The sequence below is a fragment of the Plecotus auritus genome (assembly GCF_963455305.1).
Source record: "Plecotus auritus genome assembly, chromosome: 3".
Classification (NCBI taxonomy): domain Eukaryota; kingdom Metazoa; phylum Chordata; class Mammalia; order Chiroptera; family Vespertilionidae; genus Plecotus; species Plecotus auritus.
This window is the reverse complement of record NC_137772.1, coordinates 189,495,125-189,514,584: the sequence shown is the minus strand read 5'-3', so window position 1 is coordinate 189,514,584 and position 19,460 is coordinate 189,495,125. Positions and strand designations below refer to the sequence as shown.

The 19,460-nt window shown below is 45.5% G+C and overlaps 1 protein-coding gene across 1 annotated transcript in view; it reads left to right on the top strand.

Moving 5' to 3' along the window:
- FAR2 (fatty acyl-CoA reductase 2) overlaps positions 1-19,460 on the top strand; it is a 151,888-nt gene that overhangs the window by 117,624 nt on the left and 14,804 nt on the right. Inside the window, exons 5-6 of the mRNA XM_080662856.1 lie at positions 15,819-15,996; positions 18,001-18,045. Of these exons, the coding sequence (XP_080518982.1) occupies positions 15,819-15,996; positions 18,001-18,045 (223 nt within the window). The remainder of the gene's footprint in view (positions 1-15,818; positions 15,997-18,000; positions 18,046-19,460) is intronic.

Below are 19,460 nucleotides of genomic sequence, written 5' to 3'. Positions count from 1 at the left end.
GCAGGCTGGCCACGCCCCCTGGCAACCCAAGCATAGGCCAGGGCTGGCTGGAAGCATGTATCTGGGATTTATTTATCTTTTATAATTAAAACTTTGTAGCCTTGAGTGGAGGCCAGGGCAGACCAGGGCAGGCAGGAAGTTTGGCACCGGGGGCAACCCAGGCCTCCTTCTGGCTCCAGCTCTGTGGCCGCAGCCATTTTTGTTGGCATTTATTTATCTTCAATAATTGAAACTTTGTAGCCTTGAGTGGAGGCCAGGGCCGGCCAGGAAGCTTGGCTTCCTCCATAGCCAGGGGCAACCCAAGCCTCCTGCTCACTCCAGCTCTGTGGCAGCTGCCATCTTAGTTGGGTTAATTTGCATACTCGCTCTGATTGGCTGGTGGGCTTAGCAGAGTGATGGACAATTTGCATGTTTCTCTTTTATTAGTGTAGATATATATATATCAAAGATTATATTATATACTCTGTAATTATTCTAAAATATATTAATTAAATTTAAACTGGTTTTTATATTAAAAATTTAGTTAAGACCATAGAATTAATCCTTCTTTTTAATTAGACCAATTAAATATTATACCTTAGATTGAAATTTTACCACACATAGTACACATAAAGGCTACAATATATTTTAAACTACTAATTTCTCTAGAGAAAATACAAGAATTATTTTCTCAAAAATAAATTTCTATACTTTATGCATTTTGTTATTACAACTATATAATTTCTCCTAACTTAATTTGAACTTTAAACTCTTTGAAGCCTTAAATTTTAGGTGGCAAGTTAAATACCTAGCCTTTCTTAGATAAATAATAACTTCACATTTTCAAAAATACAAGACATTTAATTAATAGGTTCAATTTTGTCATTTAGATTTTTCATACGTGGCAAACTCAGATTAATATTTCAGTATTTTGTCATTTTAAAATACCTAAGTATTTAATAAGTTTTATTATTTAATTCAGTAAACTCCAAAGCTTTAAATTACCAAAGACGTTGGAAGCAGATCTTTAGCTGCTTGAATGTAAAACTGCCACATTCTTTCCTTAGAGATAACATCTAAGCTTACTGCTGTGGGAAACGTGACCAGCCCCCTACTCCATTAATATATCTATAATTATCACTGAAAAGCTCCACCACATATTCTTCATTTTAGTTACATCTATTTATTTATGTTTCAACAAATTTAAGATTTTAAAGCCAATTATTGCCATCTAAGGCAGTGGTTCTCAACCTTCCTAATGCCGATACCCTTTAATACAGTTCCTCATGTTGTGATGACCCCCAACCATAAAATTATTTTCGTTGCTACTTCATAACTGTAATTTTGCTACTGTTATGAATCGTAATGGAAATATCTGTGTTTTGCGATGGTCTTAGGCGACCCTGCTAGCGGTTCTCAACCTGTGGGTTGCTGCTATAGAGCCTAAGATCATCGGAAAACACATATTTACATTACAATTTATTAACAGAAGCAAAATTACAGCTATGAAGTAGCAATGAAAATAATTTTATGGTTGGGGGTCACCACAACATGAGGAACTGTATTAAAGGGTCGCAGCATTAGAAAGGTTGAGAACCACTGATCTAAGGCATTTACTTTGGAAAATTCTGTAACAGAGATAACTTACTGACTTTTAATGGCCTCAGTGGTAACCTTGGAATGCAGTCCATTATTATTCAAAAACTATCCATTATTATGAAAACACTAATCTTGTTGCCTAAACCCAGCCTGTATATTTTCCTTGGGTCATTTTTGCCATCTTTTCGATAAAAAACAGTTTTGTGTTTATTCTATAACATCCGTAAAGAGATGGAGCTCAGTCCAAGAAGCCATCCAAAATCAGATGGGGGTGTGCCTTTTCTCTTAAACTAGCCTTTTTCTCTTCATGAGTACAGAAATCCCATACACATCCCCAAATTTTGCCAAATTCTAAATGATGGACCAGGAAATAAAAACATGGCTAAAAGGAGACTTTTAATGGTACTCTCAGGAGTGGGCGTCCATTTTACAGGATCACCAAAAGACTTAGTAATTAATGGGCCACGTGTCTCCTGACCCCAATATCCTGTTTGCTCTGGGGAAATTCAGTAAATGGCCTGGACACCTAGGTTTCTTTTCCTGTTAAATTAAATTAAAGGCATGCTTAATAGACTAACAATAAACAACAAAGACACATACAAGTACCCATAACATATAGACAAGACTTAATAAATCAAAGTTCTTTTCCTGGATCTTTTCTCTCCATAGCATTGACTAGCCTTTAAAGTTATTTTAGCTAAAATCTGCCTGTCCCAAGGCATCATATGGTAATTTTCAAACAAAGCATTAAAGAGTCCCCCTGCGAGAGAGCTGATGGCTCCACCCTCTCTAGCTGCTGAGCCTTTCAACACTACAGGCGGAGGATCGGGCAGGGCCTTTTTAGTTATTACAGACTTTTGATCCCCAATACAAATTAGGCATAATATAATTTGAACAAGACCCCACATAGTTAAATATGACAAGGCCACTGTTTTCCTTGAGCCTGATTTAAGAAAGTACCTTTTGACATTTTAATTTCGCCTTTTAATCCAGTTCTTCTCCATTACGGTCTGGCTTGAAAAAGACATCCTCGTCCACTTTGGAGCACAAATTCCAAAGCTGGTGTGAGTTTTATGCACAGTGAATCTTCCCACCTGCTAGGAGATCCCCGAACTTCCCGGTGAACTTCTTTTTCGCTCCAGTAAATCTTATCCAGTCCCTGTTCCGAGGTGCCATAATTGCAGCAACCTTTTGCAGCAATTTTTCAGGAATCTGGAGAAGGAGCCACGTATAAATGGATATACTAGACAAGAAATATAAATTTAGAAGGCATGGGGGAAAGCCAGGCAGAGGCTTCACTCTGGTGGCGAAGCTCGCTGACTCTCCGGACCCATAAGCTTTTTATTTACTAGAGTACACATTTACCCTTTAGCAAAGCAAACAGACATTTCAATGGTAAAGTTTGGTAAACAATAAAAGGATTATCAGGTTTGGGGGTCGCCTTCAGATATTCAGCCAGCAGCAGGTAATAATATACAGATTTTCAGCGCTGCTGAATATCAAAGTCCATCAGCCTTCTGAGGGACTCCTCGCATCTACATGCTAACCACTTCTTGGTCCTTGCCTCCAGCAGGGCAGGTGTCTGGCTCTTTCTTGCTTTCTAGTGCCAGCACATAGTAGGGACTCAAATATTTGCTGAATGAATGAAAACTTTTTTAAAATATGTTTTTATTCATTTGAGAGAGAGAGAGAGAGACATCAATATGAGAGAGAAACATGAAGCGGTTGCCTCCTGTATGCACCCCGATCAGAGACAGAATCTGTAACCTGGGTATGTGTCCTGACCGGGAATCAAACTGGCAACTTTTTAGAGCATGGGATGATCTCAACCAAATGAGCTGCACTAGCTAGGGCATGAATGAGAACTTTTGATATCACTAGATGATGATTGTTCATACCGCTCTGGCTTGCGGTGAGGGGGTGGGATGGGTTGATGTTTGTGTGTTTTGACAAAAGCAAGAATAGATGACAGAATTTCAAAGCTAGTTGATATTTTGGGATGTGAAGTCCTATGTGTAAAATAACTATAAGCTCATATATTACCCCTGTCTCTGCCCATTTTTCTTCTTAAATTTCAATTAAAACCTAAGTGTTAAAAGTCAATAACACTTTACACAACGCCCAGCAACCCATCACTACTACATCATTGTCCATGACTGTTTCAAGGATTTCTATATCAGATGGAATTTCTTGAAGTTCAATAACATCAAATATCATTAAAGTTATTCTGAATAAATATTAATTCACCTAAATCCAGGCTTAGTTACTTTGTTGATGAATATATTTATTCTCAGCCTTCTCTGTTTTTTTTTTTTTTTTTTAATGGGCCTAAGGTTAACATAAAATTATTTCCCAAGCCTTTTAGTTTTCTAATTCCTTAAAAAAAATTTATTAACAATAACCCCACCAGGTCTAACAAATGTCCTTGTTCTTAGTAATCCAACTCATTAAAAAAAAAAAAAAAAAAAGGAACCAGGAATTAGACAAGAAGATCTTAAAGCTGTACTCTGGGCTTTGCGATCTCAAAACAATCACCCATGTAAATGTGTTAATTAACTAGATGGAATATTTTCACAAGGTATCCTATCTAATAAAAGAGTAAAATGCAAATTGACCATCACTCCAAGACACAAGATGGCCACCCCCATGTGGTCAAAGATGGCTGGTGGACACAAGATGGTCTGCAGGGGAGGGCAGTTGTGGGCAGTTAGGGGTGACCAGGCCAGCAGAGGAGGGCAGTTGGGGGGGACCAGGCCAACAAGGGAGAGCAGTTGGGGGGGACCCAGGCCTGCAGGGGAGGGCAGTTGTGGGTGATCAGACCAGCAGGGAGGGCAGTTAGGGGTGACTGGGCCAGCAGGGGAGGGCAGTTGCGGCGGGGACCAGGCCTGCAGGGGAGGGCAGTTAGGGGCAACCAGGGTGGCAAGGGAGGGCAGTTAGGGGTGACCAGGCCAGCAGGGGAGGGCAGTTGGGGGCGACCAGGCCTGCAGGGGAGGGCAGTTAGGGGAGACCAGGCTGGCAAGGGAGGACAGTTAGGGGTGACCAGGCCAGCAGGGGAGGGCAGTTGGGGGCGACCAGGCCTGCAGGGGAGGGCAGTTAGGGGAGACCAGGCTGGCAAGGGAGGACAGTTAGGGGTGACCAGGCCGGCAGGGGAGGGCAGTTAGGGGCAATCTGACTGGCCAGGGAGCAGTTAGGCGTCGATCAGGCTGGCAGGCGAGTGGTTAGGGGGTGATCAGGCTGGCAGGCAGAAGCAGTTAGGGGCAATCAGGCAGGCAGGCAGGTGAGCGGTTGGGAGCCAGCAGTCTTGGATTGTGAGAGGGATGTCCAACTGCCCGTTTAGGCCCGATCCCACCGGGCGGGCGGATATCCCTCAAGGGGTCCCAGATTGGAGAGGGTGCAGGCTGGGCTGAGGGACATCCCTCCCATGCACGAATTTCGTGCACCAGGCCTCTAGTCCTATCTAATAAAGAGGGAATATGCTAATTGATCCTCACGCTGTCGCAAAGATGGCAGTGCCCACAACCAATAAGGAGGAAATATGCTAATTGACTGCCCCACCCTCAAAGATGGCAGTGCCCATAGCCAATGAGGAGGGAACATGCTAATTAATTGACTGCTCCTCCCTCAAAGATGGTGGCGCCCACAACCAATAAGGAGGGAATATGCTAATTGACTGCCACACCCTCAAAGATGGCAGCACCCATAGCCACAAGATGGCAGTGTCCATTCCCCTCAGCCCTGCCAGGGCGACAAGGCCATGCCTGTCCCCAGGCGGGCCCTGCTGCTCCACGCACTTGCTTCTGGAGTCCCGCAGTCCCCTCCGCTCCCCAGCCGCCCAGGGCCAGCCCGAGGCACAGGCAAGCCTCCGATGGCAGCTGCCCAGCCAATGTCTGAGGCGCAGGCAAGCCTCGGATGGTGGCTGCCCAGCTGCCCAGGGCTGCCCAAGGCTCAGGTAACCAGGGCTGGCTAAGGCTTGCGCTGCTGGCAGTGGCAGCAGCAGAGGTGTGATGGGGCGTCTCCCTCCCCTGATTGCCAGATCGCCTCCCACCCCTGAGGGCTCCCAGACTGTGAGAGGGGGAAGGTCGGGCTGAGGGACCCCCCTTCCAGTGCATGAATTTTCATCCACCAGGCCTCTAGTCTATATATATAAAAAGCCAGTGACCAGAACACTGTAACGACCAGAATGACTGGTCGCTATGACACCCATTGTGGCTAGCAAACCACCTGAATGGGGGGGTGGGGCTGGCCAGCCAATCTTCCATGGCCCTTCCCCCAAGCCGGTCTGCTCCTGATCAGCCTCTCCTACACCGATCTAAGGCAGGGCACCCGGCCAATCCCTCCCCGCAGCCCTTCTCGATAGCTGACCCCGCCCCCTATTGGCCCACCCCACTCCAATCGGCCTGCAGCCCCTTCCCCCAACTGTCCCCACCCCCAGTGGGCCCCCACCACCCCTATCAGCCTGCAGCCCCTCCCCCTGGCCAGCCGCCCCTGATTGCCCTCCTCTACTCCAATAGGGGGTGGGACCAGCCAGCCAACCTCCTGTAGCCCCTCCCCCCAGCTGGCTCCACCCACAATGGTCCCCACCACCTCAATCGGCCCACAGCCCCTCCCTGCAGTCAGCTCCCCCCCTGATCAGGGGCAGAGCCAGCCAGCCAACCTCCTGTAGCCCCTCCCCCCAGCTGGCTCCACCCACAATGGTCCCCACCACCTCAATCGGCCCACAGCCCCTCCCTGCAGTCAGCTCCCCCCCTGATCAGGGGCAGAGCCAGCTAGCCAACCTCCCACGGCCCCTCCCCCAGGTTGCTGGCCCCAATCAGACCCCCACCCCATTTGGGGGTGGGGCTGGCCGGCCCACTGCCCACAGCCCCTCCCCACAACTGGCCCTACCCCCGATCAGCCCCCACCACCCTGATTGGCCCACAGCCCCTCCCCCAGCCAGCTCCACCCTTGATCGGCCCCCCCATACTAATCGGGGGTGGGGCTGACCGGCCAACCTCCCATGGTCCCTCCACCCAGCCACTGACCCCAGATTGGCCCTCTCACACCCCATTTGGGGGCAGGGCCAGCTGGTCCACTGCCCACAGCCCCTCCCATGGCTTGCCCCGCCCCCAATCACCCCCCCCACCTCAATTGGGGGCAGGGCCCACTGGCCAATCATCCTTGGCCCCTCCCCCAGCTGGCCCGGCCCTGATTGGGCCCCGATGGGGGCAGGCCCGCTGGCCAACCTTCTGCTGTCTCCTCCTCCTGACAGGCCTGGCCCCAATCCACCCTGATTGGGGCCAGGCCAGCCAGACCCCACCCGTGCACAAATTCATGAACTGGGCCTCTAGTACGTATATAAAATCATTACAATGTACACTTCAGATATTTTATAATTTTATTTGTCAATTATACCTTAGTAAAGCTGAAAAATAAAATAATAAAAAAAGGAGAATCACCCATGACAAACTAAAATGAACTTCTTTTCCCAGAAAGCCAGTTTAATGGGAATTCCAGTCTGGGAAATAAAAGATGATTTGTACTTTTTTCCAAAAACTTTCCTAGTTGTCTATGTCCAAGTGATCCCGCTCAGTGTTGTTAATAAAGGGAATGGGACTGTGAGCCTCAATGTAACATGTGCCATCCCTGCCCCATCCTTCCCAGCCCACCCCATTTTCTGTCCCTCCCACAGCCCACCGCTCCCTTTCTCCACTCCCTTCCTTCAGCCCACATCTGAAGCTTCCAGAATCCTGACGGTCCTGAAACACTCCCAAAAGATAACATTTGATTGTAGGAGTATAAAAAATTCAGCATAAACACATTTTAAAATTAAAATTTCAATTAAGAGCTAAGGTTTTTAATTGGTATGACAAGCATGGCCATTAATCAGTATGAAGCAACTGATTTTCTTGGCTCTTATACCTGCCTTGTCTTCTGCCCCTCATCACAACCATCACAAACATTTTATCATGAGGTGTGCCACCATGCTGACTCACCTCTGCCTTTATAGTTCCAGCTTCTACATAGTTGGTGATAGTCACCTTTAGGAACTCATGTGCATACATGGACCAGGGATTACTAGTGAAATTTCACTTTTTTCAGTGCAGTTATTATTATTATTTTTTTAATGCATATAACTGACCAGAAAAGATAGGGCTTTGGGGCTGCTGCTGTCTGTATTTTTCAGGCCAAGGTAACTTCTCTTAGCAGAGCTAGTGATGGAGAAAAGGGCTTTTGCACCTTTATAAAAACCTGAAATAACTAGTTAGGAAGTAGAAAAATGGATCCATACATATTTACTGCTTTATTTGACATACTGTGATCAATTCAGTAAATACGCACTAAGAAGGGAAGAATCATTGTCAAGCAACTATTGTCAGCAAAGACACTTTCAGATAATTCCTAAACATAATATTGTAGGGTTGATATTATCACTGCTGTAATAAGAAAGGCACAAATGCTGAGAGAGGCTAAATAACTCTTCAAAAGGCTCTCATCCAGTAAGTCACAGAGAGAATTTCCTCCATAGCCGTGTGATTCTGGCCACGTGACTTTAGTCTTTCCAGTTTACCCACAGACTTGGCAGTGCCAGAGGTTAAAAGGTACTTTCTTAAGATATAGATTGGAGAAGATGGGACATATTAAGTTGATGGAATTGGAGGGAGTGGAAAGACTATTAAGACAGGCATAGGAGATAGACTTGGAAGAACAGGTGGGATTGGGGTGCATGCTACGCAGAGCAACTGGAGCCAGGAAACCAGGGGCACATTTGGGATACAGATGTCAGTCCACTTTGGTAGCATACCTGCTCTGTGCAGGGAAGCCATTAGCGATCAAGCTGGAAAGATAGGCTGGGGCCCTGCTGTGGAGATTGTGAATACCACCTGAGAAGATTGTGAATACCATGCAGAAGACTGCACGTAGCTCTGTAGGCAGTGGGGATCCATTGAAGAAGGGCTGTGTGTGTGTGTGTGTGTGTGTGTGTGTGTGTGTGTGTGTGTGTGTGATGGGAGGGGCTTTAGTCAGTTGTTTTATTTTGCTTTAATTAAGGAAAGACTTGGATGAAAATGAGCTTTAGGTAATATGGTCGTGGAAGGGAAGGATTGTATATAGATTGGCTTGGGGAGTAGCCAGAGGCAGGCAGACCCATTACCTGAGATCCAGTGGTGGAGAGGACCAGAATGGACGTGGCAACAGATAAAAAAACACCTATGTGAATTTGGAGAAGAAATACATAAGACATGGTAATGCTTTGCATATGGGCCTTACACATATTTAATTAGCTACCAGATTAGAATATGCATATTGTCACAACTTGCATTTCTATTACCAGGAATTTAATTCTCCTTTTTAAATTTTATTTATTTATTTCAGAGCAGAAGGAAGAGGGAGAGAGAGTTAGAAACATCAATGATGAGAATCATTGATTGGCTGCCTCTTGCACGCCTCCGACTGGGAATAGAGACCACATGTGCCCTTGGCTGGAATTGAACCTGGGACCCTTCAGTTTGCAGGCTGATGCTCTATCCACTGAGCCAAATCGGCTAGGGCCAGGAATTTACTTCTTTTAAACCTTCATTGTATTGAAATTTTTACTCAAAGAAGCAGTGCCTTTCTGAGAGCTAATCCCAATTTAAGTTGTAATAACTTAAATTTGTGGAGTTCTTTTAAATTAGTGATTCCCCAATTTGCTTGGCCATAAGAATCACCAAATTATTAGGTTATCAGCCCTAAAAATGGAATTAGTGGTTCCACAGTGATACCTTAGAACCACTCAGGGAATCTGGAAGTTTATCCGAGGCCTCACGTGAGTGATTTATGAGGGGGCCGATCTGGGAAACAGTGAGTTAAAGTGCTTTCTTGTTGAACACTTTGCATCAGCAGTGAGGTTCACTCCTGTTCCAGTAGCCAGTGTAGCCTCTTTTTCCACACCCCTCACCTTCTGGTGTCCTTTAATTTCTTGATTCTCTAACTCAATAAAAAGTCCCCAATAGATTTGTACCTACTAAAAATCACACTTTTGAAGCTACCAGGTCACCCAAAGCCACAGCTAATTTGCCATGTGAGAAAAAAAAAAAAAAGGGTGTTTCTTGATCTTTTACTTTCCAGATTGTATTATCTAAAGATGGCATCTAAGTAGTTGACACAAAATTGAAAATTCTGTGTACTTTTAATATGACCAAGTTGAATAATTGTCATGTTGTCAGGCCACTGGAACCCAAATTAAGTGCTCAATACATTTGGAGGAAAATACAAAGGCTCATTCAACACAAGCTCAGATATATTTCTTCTCCCCAGTAATATATTTAAATTTACCCTGAAGCCAACGCTGACAAATTAAAGTTGTTCAACATATACAGAACTTTAGCTTTTCAACACTTTCCTCCACCACCATGCTCCATTCTCTACAAAGACATCCCCTTTCCCACAGTCTTTCTACAACCTCAGCTCCTTCTGAGTCCACCCATTCCCTCCTATCATTGGCCAGCTCAGCTTACCAAAACCTTATACGGAATGTAAATTGGCCAGTCAAGACCATCTTATGGGAGACCACCCATTTACTGATTAAATAGCTGGCTCCTGGGGGTAGAAAGGTGATTAGACACAGATAAAAAACATAATCTGTACTCTACTGGAATCATTGAAAAGTGGGAAACAGACCAGTGAGCAAGTACATAGAACATGATGATTGCATTAATCAAGGGAAGAACTAATTCAGATGAAAGAAGGAGAGAACAGACATTAGTTACCATGAAGCTTACTCTGAAAGCTTTGCCTAGTACACCGGTCACCTTGCCCTGCTTATTGAATAAGAAAATTAGGAGGAAAAGTATATATTCTTCTTGCTGTCTCATTTAGTAAGTACATAAATTATGAAGTTACTAGAGGCCCTGTGCATGAAATTTATGCATGGAGGGGTGTGTCCCTCAGCCTGGCCTGCACCATCTCCAATCAGGGACCCCACAGGGATCAGGCCTAAACTGGTAGTCAGACATTACTTTCACAATCAGGACTGCTGGCTGCTAACTGCTCACCTGCCTGCCTGATCACCCCTAACTGCTTCTGCCTACCACCCTGATCACCCCTTGCCAGCCTGATTGACACCTAACTGTTCCCCTGCTGGCCTAACTGTGCCAACTGCCCTCCCCTGCCAGCTCAATTGCCCCAACAGCCCTCCCCTGCCAGCCCGATTGTCCCAACAGCCCTCCCCTGCTGGCCTGGTCGCACACAACAGCCCTCCCCTGCTGGCCTGGTTTCCCCCAACTGCCCTCCCCTTCCAGCCTGGTCGCACTCAACTGCCCTCCCCTGCCAGCTTGATCGCCTGCAACTGCCCCCCCCTGCCACCCCGATCACCTCTGACTGCCCTCCCCTGCCAACCTGGTTGACACCAACTGCCCTCCCCTGCCAGCCTGATCTTGCCACCAACTGCCCTTCTCTGCAGGCCAGGTTGCCCCAGTTGCCCTCCCCTGCAAGCCTGGCCGCCCCCAGCTGCTCTCCCTTGCAGGCCTGGTTACCCCTAACTGCCCTCCCCTGCAGGCCTGGTCACCACCAGCTGCTCTCCCCTGCAGGCCTGGACACCCCCAACTGCCCTCCCCTGTTGGCCTGGTCGCCCCTAACTGCCCTCCCCGCAGGCCTGGTCACCCCCAACTGCCTACCCCTGCTGGCCTGATCGCCCACAACTGCCCTCCACTACAGGCCTGGTTGACCCCAAATGCCCTCCCTGCAGGACTGATCTCGCCCCCAACTGCCCTTTCCTGCTGGACTGATCTCACCCCAACTGCCCTTCCCTGCCAGCCTGATGGCCCCCAACTTTCTTCCCCTTCCAGTCTGGTCGCCCCAGCTGCCCACCCCTGCAGGCCTGGTTGCCCCCAGCTGCCCTCTCCTGCAGGCCTGGTTGACCCTAACTGCCCTCCCCTACAGGCCTGGTCACCCCTAACTGCCCTCCCCTGCTGACCTAGTCACCCCCAACTGCCCTCCCCTGGCAGTCTGGTCACACCTAACAGTCCTCCCCTGCAGGCCTGGTTGCCCCCAGATGGCCTCCCCTGCAGGCCTGGTCACCCCTAATTGTCCTCCCCTGCAGGTGTGGTCACCCCCAACTGCCCTCCCCTGCTGGCCTGGTCACCCCCAGCTGCCCTCCCCTGCCAGCCTGATTGCCCCCAACTGCCCTCCCCTGCCGCCTGATCTCACCACCAGCTGCCCTCCCCTGCCAGCCTGATCTCACCCCCAGCTGCCCTCCCCTGCCAGCCTGATTGCCCCCAACTGCCCTCCCCTGCCGCCTGATCTCACCACCAGCTGCCATCTCCTGCAGGCCTGATAGCCCCCAACTGCCCTCCCTGCCAGCCTAGTTGCCCCCAACTACCCTCCCCTGCCGCCTGATCTCACCACCAGCTGCCCTCCCCTGCCGGCCTGATCTCTCCCCCAACTGCCCTCCCCTGCTGGCCTGATCTCACCACCAACTGCCCTCCCCTGCTGGCCTGGTCACCCCCAACTGCCCTCCCCTGCAGGCCTGGTCATCCCCAGCTGCCCTCTCCTGCAGGCCTGATTGCCCACAACTGCCCTCCCCTGCTGGCCTGTTTGCCCCCAACTGCCCACCCCTGCCAGCATGATTGCCCACAACTGCCCTCCCCTGCCTGCCATCTTGTGGCGGTCATCTTGTGATGACGTGAGGGCATTGTGGGAAGGCGCGAGAACCACCCTGGCTTTTATTAGTATAGATGAATGATATTAAGAGGCTGTTTCAATAAGTTTTAAACCAAAAAGGTAAGTAATATTTAGAGAAAATTGTGGGCATGTATACACACACACACACACACACACACACACGTTGCTTTCTGAAATCTTTAATAACTTTTTGCTTCTTTCTAATCAATCTTAAGTAGTTTAGAATTTGGGACCAGTGGGTTCAAAACGCCTTCTTGAGTGTGCCAAAGGGCATTGGGTTAATTTCGGAAATACCCTTTGGTTTCCATGCTAACTTATCTGCTGTTTTCAAAAGGAATGGGGATCAAACCACAGCAGCAAATCAAAGTTGGGTAAAGAAGAGCATGAACTGATTGTACACCCTGAAAAGGGCATCAGGGATGTGCATACTTGTTACCCTTGTCTCTGTGAAGTTGGGAAGTGGCTGGGTGAAACAATGGCTTGTTTGGCTGCATTAGAAAAGATTATTTTGAAACCATTGACTGCCTCTGTAGATTTATGCTCCTTGATTGTTTCACCAAAAATAAGAATGCCTTAGGTTGATGGGCTCATTTTGTTTCATCAAGAAGCTTTAAGTGCAGTTGTGACTATTTCTGTTGGTCCTCATCATAACCTAATCATTTAGAACAGATGTAATCATTGCCATTTTTACAAGTAAAAATGGGGGAAATGAGAAGATAATATGACAAAATACAGGTGGAGCTATGAATGGGAGGCCATCTACAGAACACTACATCTTCTCTTGCGTTTGTGTTCTTAGGAACCTATGAAACCAACATTTTCTAAGAAGCTAGCTCACCCAACTTGATAAACCCTTTAAGTGTGCCCTTTTGATGCAGACCAACGTCAGGACAGCAGCTGGTGCCAGCCATGTGACATACACTCCTAGTGTGTGGTTGGGTCTTCAGTTTTCTTAGAATGGTTTTTCTTCACAGCCTTATTGAAATTAGGTGAATTGTATTGTTATGTTATTTATATCACAATAAAGCTGTAAAAGAAGAAGAAGAAGAAGAAGAAATTAGGATGTATTTCTTCTGGCCCAGTTTTTGTAACCTGTATGTTCTTGCTGGGAAAGAAATGGTCTTAGGTTAGTTAACCCACTGTGGCCCCCAGATAAGATGAGGTAAAGGTAACATTATTATAAGGATGGAGAGCTGCCTACATTATTCCACATTCCCTCCCAACCCTCAGGTGGCCATATAATTATTTTTTCTAAGTATTTGGAGTTGTTTTCATTGTTTTAAATTTATCTTTATTGTTGAAATTCTTACGGATGTCCCCCTGTTCTCTCCATTGGCCCCCTCCAACTTCCCCTCCCCATGCTTTCACTGCTCTATCGTCTATCCATGAGTTATGCATATATGCATGTAAGTTCTTTAGTTAATCTTCCTGCCCACCTCCACCCCCCTTCCATCTAAGGTTCATCAGTCTGTTCCATGCTTCAGTGTCTCTGGATCTATTTTGTTCATCAGTTTATTTTGTTCATTAGATTCCACATATAAATAAGATCATGTGATACTTGTCTTTCTCTGACTGGCTTATTTCACTTAGTGTAATACTCTCCAGGTCCCTCCATGCTGTCTCAAAGGGTAAGATATAGGTTTTTTTATAGCTGCATATTATTCCATAGTGTACTAGTCAGTGTACCACAGCTTTTTAATTCTAGGAACTTCTCAACCTTTCCCTATTCAATTTAAACAAAAGGCATGTGAATATCTAGAAAGCATTCAGTACTAATAAATAGCAGCAAAGAGAAAAACCAAACAGCATAGACAATGCTCATGTTCTACTCCAACATCAAGGGAGAGGTGTTAAAATGGAGAGTGGAGTTTCTGAACAAGTCCTGGCATAAACACATCTTAACTGCTCACCAGTATGCAATGGGAGCAAAGTGGTAACAGCTAAGATTTTTCTACAATCGAAATAGTATGACTGAGCTCAGTTTTATAAGACAGGAATAAATATATCAAATCACACTAACACAGTTAAGAAATCTAATTTTTAAAAACTATATTATACCAAAAGTTGACCAAATAGGTCTGCCAGCAAAGAGAAACATTAAGTATTTAATTGACAATAATTGTATTACTCTTTCAAGAACTGCAGTAGACTTGAACATTATCAAAAATGCTTCTGACACCTTTAAAGAAAGGATTGGGCTGATGCCATGGTAACTCAGTTGTTTAAGATACATGTCTTGTTGTAAGTAGAAGTGTTCAATAATCACTATTACCACTGCTTCAGAGTACTGTAACCACTCCACTTAATAGACTATTAGTAGTTATTAAGGCCTTTCAGAATTCATTGGAAATCTCTGGAAATAATTACTAAGTTATTAACAAAGTAGACTCTAAACAGACCTTCAAAATATTTTCATAGATTTGCTAAAACGGATTTTAAGTCTGCTGAAAGTACTAGTAGCTGCTTTCATTTGTTGAGGCATTGAATGGAATTTTAAAAATTAAAAGCTGAAATTTGCAAGATCAGTTGATGCAGTGGGTTTTAACTGGATGGCAATGACTGAGTGGGGTGGCCACAGAAGCACCTTAGACGAGAGTGCCTTTAAAAGCCATGAATGCACCCAGCATGCTCCTGGGCTCATGATTGGCACTAACAAATGTGTTCCATGAACATATACTTTTGACCCTGTTGGAGAGAAAGTCATTGAAGATAGAGATTATCTATACTAATAAAAGTGTAATATGCTAATTAGACTGAACAGCCAAACAACCTTCCGGATGTCATTCTGGACGTCCTTCTGGACTAAGCTGCGGTGGCAGGGGCCAAGGCAGAGGCAGTTAGGGGTGATCAGGCAGGCAGGGGAGCAGTGAGGGGCAGTCAGGCAGGCTAGGGAGCAGTTAGGGGCAATCAGGCAGGCAGGCAGAGGTGGTTAGGGGCATCAGGCAGGCAGGCAGAGGCGGTTGCGGGAGATCAGGCAGGCAGGAAGAGGTGGTTGTGGGTAACAGGCAGGCAGGCAGAGTGGTTAGGGACAATCAGGCAGGCAGGGGAGCAGTTAGGGGCAATCAGGCAGGCAGGGGAGCAGTTAGGGGCATCAGGCAGGCAGGGGAGCAGTTAGGGGCAATCAGGCAGGCAGGCAGAGTGGTTAAGGGTGATCAGGAAGGCAGGTAAGTGGTTAGGGGCAATCAGGCAGGCAGACAGAGTGGTTAAGGGTGGTCAGACAGGCAGGTAGGCCAGCAGTTAGGAGACAGTGGTTCCAGATGGCGAGGGGGTGCAGGCCGGACTAAGGGACCTCCCCCACCCACCTCTGTGCATGAATTTTGTGCACTGGGCCTCTAGTTTGCAAAAAATTAGTAGATTGCATAGCTATTAAACCTGTCCATCTAGGTGGGAGGAGGTAGGATTTACCTGGTGAGATTGGATTCAGCCATTGTACATGATTTGGACAGGTTCACACTCAGCCTCACTCTCCAGTGACTGTTCTCAACTCCAGAACTCAAGCTAGAACGTGGACGTTTCATTTGATTGTCTGTGGCTCACAGTGTTTTTCAGTCTATTGTGTAACATTTATTATTGGAATTCTTTTTTCCTCGGACTAACTTTAGATGGTTAGATGATGCTATTATTGACGAGATCACACCCAAGCTGATTGGGGACCAGCCCAATACGTACACCTACACCAAGGCCTTGGGGGAGATGGTGGTGCACCAGGAGGGCGGCAACCTAAACATTGCCATCGTGAGGCCCTCCATCGTGGGAGCAACCTGGCAGGAGCCTTTCCCAGTAAGTCCCTTCACCCCTTCACAGGACTCCTTGCTCTGCTTCCAGGCCAGCGTCCTTCTAGCCCAGTCGTTTTCTGATCTCTCTCTCTCTCTCACTCTCTCTCTCTCTCTCTCTCTCTCTCTCTCTGCCCCCCCCCCCCCCCCCCCCGCCAGGGTGTATAGCTGAGTGCAGGAAATTAAACATGAACCCGCTATATTAGGGCAAAATTCCACATTTGGTTCAGGAATTATTTAGCCTGAAACTCCTCTGGGACTTACTGATCTGGAGTTGGGTGGAGATCTTAAATTAGCTTCTCATTAACTCTAGTCTTAAATTTCCATAGGAGGTAGTTTCATTTCTTGCCTTTCCCACTATAGTTTAAATGTAGCAGACTGGCCCTAGCCAGTCTGGCTCAGTGGATAGAGCATCAGCCTGTGAACAGAAGGGTCCCGGGTTCGATTCTGGTCAAGGCCACATGCCCGGGTTGTGGACTTGATCCCCAGGGTGGAGTTTGCAGGAAGCAGCCGATCAATGATTTTCTTTCATCATTGATGTTTCTATCTCTCTCTCCCTCTCCCTTCTTCTCTCTCTAAAAACCAATAAACATTTTCTTAAAATAATAACTAAAATAAAATAAATTTATCAGACTGTTCTTAATGGCAAAATCGGTGGCATCACCACTGCCAGGGTAAATTGGAAACACAAAGCTCACAAAAGCTTCTCAGCTTGGGAATAGTCACTGTTGATGTCTGGGTACTGCTCTGTCCTTTTGAAAGCACTTTGGAATATATTACCTTCTCTGAAGCAATTCTGTGAAGTTTTAGGGCAGATAAAGTTGAGCTCTACTACTTACTGACAATGCAGACTTCCGAGCTGTCTCACTTGTAAAACTGGGCTGTTGCTCCCCACTTTGCAGAGACTATGAGACAGTATATGGGGAGTGCTCCACAGTGCCTGGTCCCGAGAACGGCTCCAAATAATCCCTGCATCTTCTCCCCTCTCCTCTCTCCTCTCCCATTTAACACGTGCATTTTGACTTTTACAGATGAAGAAACAGACATAATACAGTCCACTGACTTGCTTAGGGCTAAAGAGACAAACTCAAAAAGACATTTTTATCCTACAGCTCCTAAGCATAATCTCTCCTCTAACATCTCTAAGCAAGCTAATACAATAGAGAGAGATAGTGTGGATGGTATGAATCTTAAAATTCTCCAGAAATGGGTAATTCCTACAAATCATGTTTGAAGTGTTCCCCCAGGGACATAAAAATCTGGCCTGAGCTGGAGGAAAATGATGACTGATGAATTTGTTATCACAGTGGTCGGCAAACCGCGGTTCGCAAGCCACATGCGGCTCTTTGGCCCCTTGAGTGTGGCTCTTCCACAAAATACCACGGCCTGGGCGAGTCTATTTTGAAGAAGTGGCGTTAGAAGAAGTTTAAGTTTAAAAAATTTGGCTCTCAGCCCTGACTGGTTTGGCTCAGTGGATGGAGTGTCAGCCTGTGGACTCAAGAGTACCGGGTTCGATTCCGGTCAAGGGCATGTACCTTGGTTGCGGGCACATCCCCAGTAGGGGGTGTGCAGGAGGCAGCTGATCGATGTTTCTAATTCTCTATCCCTCTCCCTTCCTCTCGGTAAAAAATCAATAAAATATATTTTTTAAAAATTGGCTCTCAAAAGAAATTTCAGTTGTTGTACTGTTGATATTTGGCTCTGTTAACTAATGAGTTTGCCGACCACTGGGTTAGCAGGTCCGATTTAGCCCCCAAGATGTCATTAAAACAGCTTGAAACTACCCATGTCTCCTAGCAGAATTTTAATTCTTGCACAAATAAAGTGTGGAAAATATGCAGTGCTTTGCCATTGACCTTTGTGTGTGATGTGAGACCTACTGGATTAGACAATTATATTAGCTGGGGTCTCAGTGCTCCTGTTTGAAATGTATCAAGATTAGATTGCAAATGTTCCAAAGGTATTACACTTTTCTGACATGTGTAATCAATAGAGATCTTCTTTATTTTAGGGTTGGGTTGATAACATAAATGGACCTAGTGGACTCATTATTGCGGTACGTATACTAATGTGGAAATAACTCCTTGAAAGGTGGTGGAGGGATAGTAACTAACAACATGCTGAGTATTGACTTAACTTCATTGATCCAAAATCATAAATGTTACTTTACTAACTACAATTGAAGTACCTTATCTCAGTTATGGTGATTGGAAAATAGAGGCAGAATAAAATTATTTTTATTTGTGAATTTTATTATCAGAAAAACAGATATACTGTGATATCAATGACCATTTAGGAGTTTTCTCTTTGGAAAGCCTTTGGGCAAGGAGGACCATGCCTGTAGTTCCCTCTGATTACCACAAGATGGGGGTGTTTCCTCCTTTTGGCTGATCATTAATAGCTTGAGTTAATGCAGCGAACTGGTGATGCAATAAAAATCATATTCACAAAGATTATTAAATTCTTGATTATAAAACACATACAAGAGTTTCTGTGTGTGTGGATATAAATTATATAAATGCATAAAATACATTAGTAACCGGTTCTTAATAGATACAAGAAAGAGAACCATCAACTCGGGCAAAGATTTCAAATTAAAAATGGATGGATTTGGGAAACACTTTTCAGCAAGCCTCTCACAGACCAGGAGAAACGTCACTGGTTCCTCTGGGTCAGCAGCCCTGTGTGCGTGTCCCCCTGCCGTGAAGACTGGTTCAGCCTGAGCTGGGGGGCATCACAGTTCATATTGGAGCATTTTAAGACCAGAACCACAACTCCACTCTTTAGGACAATGAACAGCAATTCAATTCTGAGTTTACATCTTACAAACCTCATACCTCAGACACTGCCTGTGTTCTCAGAGATAGGTCCAATAGGAACTAAAATTCAAATATAGGACAGTGAATTATGACCACTTGTCAAAGATAGTGAGAATGAACCTTCTGGGTTTTTTGTATTTTTTTTTTCCTTTAGCAGCTTCTTTTTGTTCCCTACCTGCCTTCCTCTTCTTTAAGGCTTAGTTATGGGTGGACATTGGTAATTTAGAATATAATTATTTTCACATGATCCTAGAGTGTGTCTTATTACACTGTTTACAAAACTGCACATTTATTCAGTTATCTAAAATTTTCCAAACTGGTTTCTTATGCCCAAAGGAAGGGGAATCAGTTACAACAAATTAGGAACACAAGAAAGTGCTAACAACCACTGAAAATCGATGTTGGAAATATGTAGGGTATAAATAATTCATAAAATAAACACAACTTTTTAGTTATTAACTGTCTTATTAACATGAATAATTCCCAGTTTTTACATCTATATAACATCAGCGATCTGTGAGGTGAACTAAGATATCAAAAGAAAAGTAAATAATGGTGTCCTTTTCCCAAGTAATACGAAGTTGCTAAATGGTAGAATTTTGTTAATCTTTAAAAATAAATATTTCTTAAACTTTTAGTGTCTGCTCTTGCT